Raw genomic sequence first — 8,477 nt, 5'->3', positions numbered from 1 at the left:
AAATTCCCATACTCTCTCTATTTGCTTTCAGGCTTATTATTCATTAATCTATTTTGGACTGCATGGTTCTGTATGAGCTCAGCTTCTGAAAGAGTCTTAATTATTCTCTGACTGCATTTTTGTCATAATTCTCTTTAGCTTTCTATTGAGTAAAGACAGCAGATGCAAAAATTATGCTGTTCCACATCGGCATTCAGACCATTTGTGTAAATAATGAGGTTCTAGGGTACTGTTAAGCCTCATGATAGCCCATAAGTAATCTCTTCCCAGAATGAAATTTACTTATAGTATAGCTACTTTACATGTCCTTTATTTTAAATCCAGTGAGTTATTTTGCCTCCACTTACACAGGTCAAAAAGAGAACTGGTAAAAAGACTTTTAATGACATAACTTACCAATAGGGATGTCTGACTTCACTCACATCTGCGCTTTCGAGGCACTACTTGGCTAAGATGCTAACTGGAGCCAGAAGGAACAGCTGAAGTCCTTTACTAACCCACCATCAATATGTCAGCTGTAGGTACAATTTTATTTTCCTGTTCTCTTTCTTCCCCTCACCCTCAACACAAGACCCAGATTTTCTTGCATGTGGGTTGGGGTTTTTTTTTCTTACTAAAAGATTCTTTGTTTTTCCAAGTTTGGCTAGTTCTATTTTTCCATTTTGGCAGAACAGACAGGGGTTTCAAGAGTCTTTTTCCTTTCTGTGTAACTACCTTGTAAATCCTTCATACTATACTTGTATATCTACCTTGCTATTCTTGTCCAAAATTTCAGAACAAACCAGGTTACCTACTAATTCTATCCATGGGCCACATGGAAGATGTATAAGCCATGCTGCACGCATCCTTCACTGTTACCACTCCACACCATGGCTAATGAAGTAACACAACATATGGAAACTAGTTTGTTAGGCAGCCTCCCTTTTGCACAAATGTTTCAGAGCAATTTCTGTGCCACACGCATATGAAAAATCTATTCTAATGAAGTAAACCCACAAAATGGTCAATGATGTCTTCTCTTCTACTTAAGAAGAAAAACTTCTTTACAACACAAAGAATAGGTTTTTTATTTACTTTTATTAAAATGAGTAACAGAAGTTCTGTCTTCTAAAATTACTGATTTTAGGGTGAAGAAAGTCCTTATGTTTCAAATGAGCAATTCTCAAAGCTGAGAAAAGATACCGGTACATACCAAGGGTGGCAGTACAGAAAATCATTGTCAGCGCCATTTTTCACAACATGCACAGCATAGGTTAAACACTTGAAAAGCACAAAGTTGCATTAGTACCACCAAAACCAAATGAATTTGTGAGTGCTATACGCCGTTTTTCAGTCTTCCACTCCTGAGCTGTTAATGGAACATAATTGAGGTCAAACTCTGCCTCTGTTTTCTCTAAGTTTAGAGTAGGTGGCAAAATTCCGTGGTAACAGGACAGTGCAGTAAAAGCTGCTTCAATAGCTCCTGCAGCCCCCAGGAGATGCCCTGTTGCTCCTTTTGTTGAGGAAACAGCAATATTACGTGAGTGATCTTTAAAAAGTCTCTTGATTGCTTGATTCTCAGCAGCATCTCCTAGAGGTGTAGAAGTTGCATGTGCATTGATGTATGTAATGTCTTCAGGCTTGATCCCAGAATCTTTTATTGCAGCAGACATACACCTGAGAAAAAAAGAAGAGAGAATGAATTTCCCATTGGTTTTTTGACATAAACACACATGTACAAACCAAAAGCAAAAGTATAGGATGTTTTAAAATGTTTATCAAATATGAAAATCTGCATGACATATTTTACCAAGATGTAAATGACAAGAGATGGATTCACTTAACTCAACACACTAGCATTTACATTTAGGCACCCTAAAGGAAAGATAAGAGATGGATTCACCTAACTAAACACACCAGCATTTACATTTAGCCACCCAAGAAAGACAGTAGTGGTGAGACCCACTAAAAAGTCAGGCACCTGCTGCTAAAAATTCCACAGTTGTGAAAAATACAGAAATAGAGAAGATATAACTCTACAGACTACATCAGTATCTCAAAGATCCTTTTCAATGCAAAAATTAAAAACAAACAAATATTTGAGAGTGAAATAACTAGCTGAAATAATTACAAAAATTTATGTTCCATCCGCTGAAGTTTCTCTAGTGCAGTGATGCATTAATGTAACATTCAGTACACTGGACTAAAAAATCCCCTTCCCATTTTAAGTGAAAAGAAGATTCCCTAGTTTTTACACTGTATTTTCCCTCATATTTGCAATACTAGGGAATTGGGAAAAAAATAATTCTATCAAACGAAAATATTGGGCAATGAAAGAAAAATTCTGCAGTCATCCTCCTCCTGAGCTTCTTTTGCATGCTTTCCAGAGGCTAGAAATGTCAATGAGATAGCACAAATTCCTATATATAAAACGAAATTTACTAGAAGTCACACTTTTCTACCCTGACACTGTATGTTTCATTCTAACTCCTGATAACCTGTGGACTGTGACTGCCTCTATAAAACACATTTTTCTATGAAAATCACAGAAGGATCAATACAGCTCCATACTGTGATTTTCTCACAGATCTCCAACATCTCTCCTTGCACAGAGAGCTTAACGAAGTATCTCTGAGCAAAAGACCACTGACTTCTTTGAAATTTATGAAAAATAAGTAAATAAAAGGAAGCTCACAAAAAAGATAGCACAGGCTGCTGGGCAAATTTCAATGTCTCCAGCATGGCCTTCTACCCTCAGAAGCATCCAGCTTAGCTTAGGTTGGAGGTCACTGATGCTCACTGTCACTCAGCAGTGAGGCAACACTTAGGCAAAAAGGATTACTGAGGGAAACACGTACATTAATTTAGCTAAATGTCAGCTGCAAGGCACATTTACACTAACAAAGTGTGAAGAACACACTTTATATCCACACTTCTGAGTCTGGCTTTGCCTGTCCTTTCCTGCAGGTTTTTTCAAACATACGTATTAGTCTCCAACTGAAGTTAGTTACTAGATGACAGAAACATATTCCCCTGATTCTTTTTGATGTAGAAAATAAAATTCCCCCAGAAAAGTAAGAGAAGCATATACATGGATTTAATCCATATACCACGGCAGTAATAAAATACTGGTTTGAAGACTGTAATAAAATGTATTATCTCATCTCCAGGGTGGAAAGGCTTAACATTTTTAGATGCCAAGATTAATTTTCAACTACTTCCCACTGTGAATTCAATTTATATGTTACTGCAATCACAAAATATACAAAAAATCCAGTTACAATGCATTGCCATATCATCTCAAGGGTAAACAAGTCTGAAAATCTGGGAGACGACACTGCTGATGACTCAGCTCACACCCACGTCTGCAGAACAATTAAGTATGAATCAAACAGCATAAAGGGGAAACCTGGTATATTATACCTCTTGGAAAATCTGTTAACCCAACAAAGATGCAAACACAGCTTTACAATACCGTGCAGGAACTTGATCTATCTGTGCAGTGAAGTATTGAATTGTGTTATTCACATACATTCAGAATAATGCAAACTAAATCTTTACTAAAGATTCCAATGTCAGCAGTAGTATTCAGCCTACACAAAGCTCCCAAACTTACACATGTAATTTAACTGACAATTTAATTAGGTCAGTGATAACGAGTAAACTAATATCATCTACATGTGAACGGGTTTTGATGAAAGTAACAATGGTGGAGCTAAAGTCTATTTGTTATGCCTCTCCACCAACACTCAAAGTTGCATCAAGAATGAAGTATTTAAACATGCTTGTAGCACTGGCATATGACCTAAATACTTTCCCTATGGAGAGTTCAAGTCTTTTCTAAATAAGAATAGCCACAATTAATGCTAATTACACGTACGGTAATTATTCTAACAAACTAGATCCTCCAAGTGCTCTACAGTTTTCATCACTTGGGATTCCTTCAGGAATGCTATCCTCCTTTCGAAACACAACAAATGACATAACCTGTTGCAGTGGAGTTTTTTCAGGAGAATCTGAAAAGGTTCTATTGGACCAAAAAGATCTTAAAAAAGAGCTTTCCTTTCACACTTTGACTACAGCTGTGTGAATAGCTGTAGGCACCAAACGCTAAATATTTTCACACACAGAAAGTTTTCATAACTCTATGCAAAAAGGCTGATTCTGGCAAGAACTGGCCTTCACCTTGTTACTAATAGAATAAAATAGGGGCAAAACCTTACAAGAAGTTCTTTCAGTTTTCAGGTTAAGTTTTCAGGCTTTTGGAATATTAATTCAAGATTGAACAGCATTTCTCTAGGAAAAGCATGCAACAACAAAAACAAATGTACCCAGTATAATCAGCATATGAAGTAGCTATCATAATCAACATATAGTACTTACCTGAATGCACCATCTCCCTCTGGATTAGGTGCTGTTATGTGGCAAGCATCACCAGACAGTCCATAACCTAAAACTTCTGCATAGATCCTGGCACCTCTTTGTACCGCATGTCCGTACTCTTCCAAGACCAGCACAGCAGCACCCTCTCCCATTACAAACCCTTCTCTCCGCGAATCAAAAGGTCGGCAGGCCATTTTAGGGCTTGAGTTAAAACTTGTGCTGAGGGCCCGAGCTCTTGCAAATCCAGCCAAGGACAAAGGACTAATGCAAGCCTCAGTCCCTCCAGCCAACATGATATCTGCATCACCAGTGGCAATAAATCTAAAGGAGTCTCCGACAGCATGTGCGCCTGTAGTACAAGCAGTTGACACAGCATGATTTGGCCCTTTCAGTTGGTATTTAATGCTGACATGGCCTGCTGCCATATTGACTAAAATCTTTGGGACAAAGAATGGGCTAACCTTGCTATAACCCTTGATTTTAAATAAAGCAGCTGTATCAGAAATCTCTTCCAGTGGAACCATTCCCATCCCAATTGCCACACCAGCACTTAAGCGATCCTCTTCAGAGTGGGGAGACCAGCCGGAGTCCTTCATTGCCAGATCTGCTGCACCAATGGCCATCACAGTGGCAGAACTCATGGATTTGGCCTCCGATTTTGACACAAACATTTCTTCACTGAACTGACCTTCCTCATTTCCCCTCGGCACACAGGCAGCCACTTTACATGGGATGCCTGCATATTCTTCCCCGTCTAGTGCTACAATCCCACTGTCTCCTTGGAGAAGGTGCTTCCACACAAACTGAGTCCCCACACCAAGAGGGGACACTAAGCCAATACCTGTAACAACTACTTTCCTTCGACATGCAGGCAGTGACTTGCTGAATGCTCTCCTGTGGCTTTGTAAATGCAGATTTAAATTCAGACCTCGGAGTTGAAGCTTTGCAATCTTTAATAGATCCCACGAGCAGTGTGAGAACATGGTGGAAATCAGTCACTTCAAGCACGTTTCTGTAACTGGAAGAAAAAAAAGACACAAACATATCTATAAAGCAGCTAATGCAAAAAACATTGTAATTATGCTAAATTAATAACCTGCTTTTTACATGAAAGCCTACTTTCAACCCTGCAGAAAGGGATGTATTTTCTGTCTCTGTAATCATGAATAGTATGCGTTATGGCAGACAGGGCATAGAAACACATTCGCTTTGTGACTGCCTCTAGCGGGCTATTCTAGCTTAAGCTTCTAATGAATACGATTTTGCACTGCTGTGGACTGCAAGGCACTCTGGTTTTGTTGCAAAACTCCCTCCCCCATATGGCTTTAACCACCAGCTCTCTAGAAGTTTAACAATGAGCATTAACAGCTTCAGTCTTCTAAGGGAGGAAGTGTATGTTCACCTGTATGTGTATGTCCTACCATTATCATGTTAAGGATGTTGTCATCTCAACGTTTTTGACAGGCAAAACGGTCTAGAAAACTCAGAACAGGAGTCATAGAATCACAGAACACCAGGTTGGAAGGGTTCTCAAGAGTCATCTGGTTCAATCTTTCTCAGCAAAAGTCCAGAAAGCCTTCCTGGCTCTGTCACCAAGGCACTCGCCAAGTGTGCCTACTACGCATCTTGGGCAAGACTCCTCATCTTTCTCCCTCCACCTACCCTTCATGAGCTTTGGGTTATTTAGACCATCAGGGGACAGCACCTCAAGTGCGTTTGGCTAGATGTACCCCACAACCACCTCCCTTGAAGGTAACCCCACCAGACCTCAGGTATCATGAGGCATATGAAGTGATGGCAGGAGGCCGCTGCTGAGCACAAGTACTTTGGGCAGATGAGAAGACCATGACAAACAGTAACGCTGCAGCGCTGCATCACAGCCCCTCTCTCTTGCCTTGCCTCAGCATCCACCAGGCTGGGAGCTGGTCTGATCGCACACTTCTGGCATGCAGGAGCAGGGCAGAGGCTGCAGCTCAACAATGCCAACACCTACGATACAGGCTTCAGCAGGTCACCTTGCTCCTGAATTTACAGCAGGAAGGTCGAAATTCACCCCAGAAGAAACAATGTAAATGTATTTGTTGAGGTTTAGAAGAACAACTATCTTGTTTTTGGTAGATAATGACTGAACGAAGGCCAAAGGGCCCCAGAGGAGGAGGATAACATCCTCGGGCAAAGGACACATAACTCATTAGTTGAGAAGTTGGCAATGAAACTAGCTTTGAAGGCATCTTAAAGTGGACTGCCTTCATTACACTAAAAATCACACTCCCTTGAGATAAGAGACCCTTGTCTACAGAAAGCCTTAATCATGAGACATGCATAGTGAAATAAATCTATGCTGCATCTCTAAACAGAGATGAGAGAATGTAAGAACCAGTGATTGCAGATTATTGCCCAATCATTGTGACTGCAAGTGTACTACCTTGAACTTTTGTGTACAAATGTAACAAAGAAGCCAGCATTGAGTGTGCCTGACTTGTGGAAATGCACCACGGAGCACACTGCATAGAACAAACAATATCTCTAAACAGACTTGGAGAGTGTTTCAAGAGTTCTCTTTCAAATAGGCAACAACCTGCTTTTTGCCTCATAAAAGTTGCTTTTTGCAACTCAACATGACTAGGTCTTTGGTAAAATACATGGGGTACATAAGGAGCTGCGTGGGGACCATATGGGGCTGCTGGGCTCATGCACTCCTGCTAAAATCATCAAATCACATTATCACAGGATCATTAGGATTGGAAGGGACCTCTGGAGATCATATGGCCCAACCCCCCTGCCAAGGCAAGGCCACCCAGAGCAGGTACACAGGAACGTGTCCAGGTGGGTTTTAAATGTCTCCAGAGAGGGAGACTCCACAACCTCCTGGGCAGCTGTTCCAGTGCTCTGACACCCTCAGCACAAAGAAGTTCTTCCTCATGTTGAGGTGAAACTTCTCCTGTTTTAGTTTATGGCCATTGCTCCTCGTCCTGTCACTGGGCACCACTGAAGAGTCTGGCACCATCCTCCTGACACCTGCCTTTGAGATATTTACATGCATTCATGAGATCCCCTCTCGATCTGCTCTTCTCCAGACTAAACAGGCCCAGCTCCCACAGTCTCTCCTCATAAGAGAGAAAATACACAGACTCAGTCTTTCCCATGGGAGCACAAGCACACCACAGTGGCATTAAAAGTAAAAAGCTAAAAATAACACTTACTAAAGCAGGCTTTTTTTTTTTTAAAAAAAAGGCTGCTTTAAATCCTGGCCCAAATTTGTCATTGTGCATTTTTCAGATAGGTAGCCTGGCTATTTCAAGAGGCGGCAATATACATAATATTGTTGCAGAGGTCTTTAAACCGGTGCTGGCCTAACACGCAGCTTTTAATAACACGCTGTCAACTGCTGTACCATGACCAGGAGCCCTCGTCTGGCCCAAGCAATGCTACGTGCCCTGCCGTGGAAGAGATAAACAAGCGGGGCCAATCTCCGCCCGGGAACAAGAGCTGCCGGACGTCACCGTGCGTTTAAAGGCTATTAGGTACTTCTAACGTTTAAACCAGGAGTTAAACCCTGACGCCACGGGACTCCCCGGCGCCGCAACTGCCGTCCCGCCCGGCTCCGATAGGGGCAGCCTCTCCGCCGGACCCGCAGGCGAGGGGGAGCGCTCCCGCTGCCCATCCCGCTCCGTCCGCCCGAGCCCTCCACGGTACCTCCGCCGGCCGCGCTCCCCCCCCTCTCCACGGGGGTTGGATGGGGCTCCCTCCGCCGTCCCCACGGCGCCGGGCCGCACCACCCGGGAGGCGGCAGGGGGAGACGGACACACCACGGCTTTATAGCTGATCGCCGATGTCACGATTGGTGAGGAGCCGCCCGAGCAGATCGAGAACTCGGCGGTGGACTGCGCGGCCCGGCGGCGCTTGGTGCGCGGCTGTGAGCCGGCGCGGCCCCCCCCCCCCCCGCGGCCGCCGGTAGTCCCGGGAACGGGAAGGGGAGAGGAAATGGCTTCCTCCCCCAAAACACGCGTTGAAAACTCGCAAAGGGAGGGCAGAAATGCTAGGCAACCCCCGAACGAACGGTCCCAGTGGAGTAATAGGCAAAAGGGTAACACTACGGCCGTGAGGGACGCCTT

At 43.0% G+C, this 8,477-nt stretch overlaps 1 protein-coding gene across 2 annotated transcripts; it reads right to left on the bottom strand.

Annotated features, from left to right (window-relative positions):
* Positions 1-1,042: 1,042 nt before the first annotated feature.
* Positions 1,043-8,180, bottom strand: OXSM (3-oxoacyl-ACP synthase, mitochondrial). Of its 2 annotated transcripts, none has more exons than XM_030512480.1 (3): positions 8,059-8,180; positions 4,363-5,380; positions 1,043-1,656 (listed from the first exon to the last, which is right to left on the bottom strand). In XM_030512480.1, the coding sequence occupies exons 2-3, from the start codon at positions 5,343-5,345 to the stop codon at positions 1,254-1,256; spliced, it is 1,386 nt and encodes a 461-aa protein (XP_030368340.1). In that variant the 5' UTR covers positions 5,346-5,380; positions 8,059-8,180; the 3' UTR covers positions 1,043-1,253. The 2 variants fall into 2 exon arrangements, with proteins under 2 accessions (XP_030368340.1, XP_030368347.1); XM_030512487.1 differs by lacking the exon at positions 8,059-8,180 and adding an exon at positions 6,130-6,148.
* Between the last annotated feature and the right edge of the window lie 297 nt (positions 8,181-8,477).

Source organism: Strigops habroptila, chromosome 1 (assembly GCF_004027225.2).
Source record: "Strigops habroptila isolate Jane chromosome 1, bStrHab1.2.pri, whole genome shotgun sequence".
NCBI classification, from domain to species: Eukaryota; Metazoa; Chordata; class Aves; order Psittaciformes; family Psittacidae; genus Strigops; species Strigops habroptila.
This window is presented reverse-complemented; position numbering and strand designations above follow the sequence as displayed.

Bases quoted from the DNA above. Each gene is read 5' to 3' on its own strand.
- OXSM (XM_030512480.1), bottom strand. From the start codon at position 5,345: ATGTTCTCACACTGCTCGTGGGATCTATTAAAGATTGCAAAGCTTCAA. The intron at 1,657-4,362 runs GTAAGTACTATA...TTTTTTTCTCAG, and splicing joins GAGGGAGATGGTGCATTCAG to GTGTATGTCTGCTGCAATAA.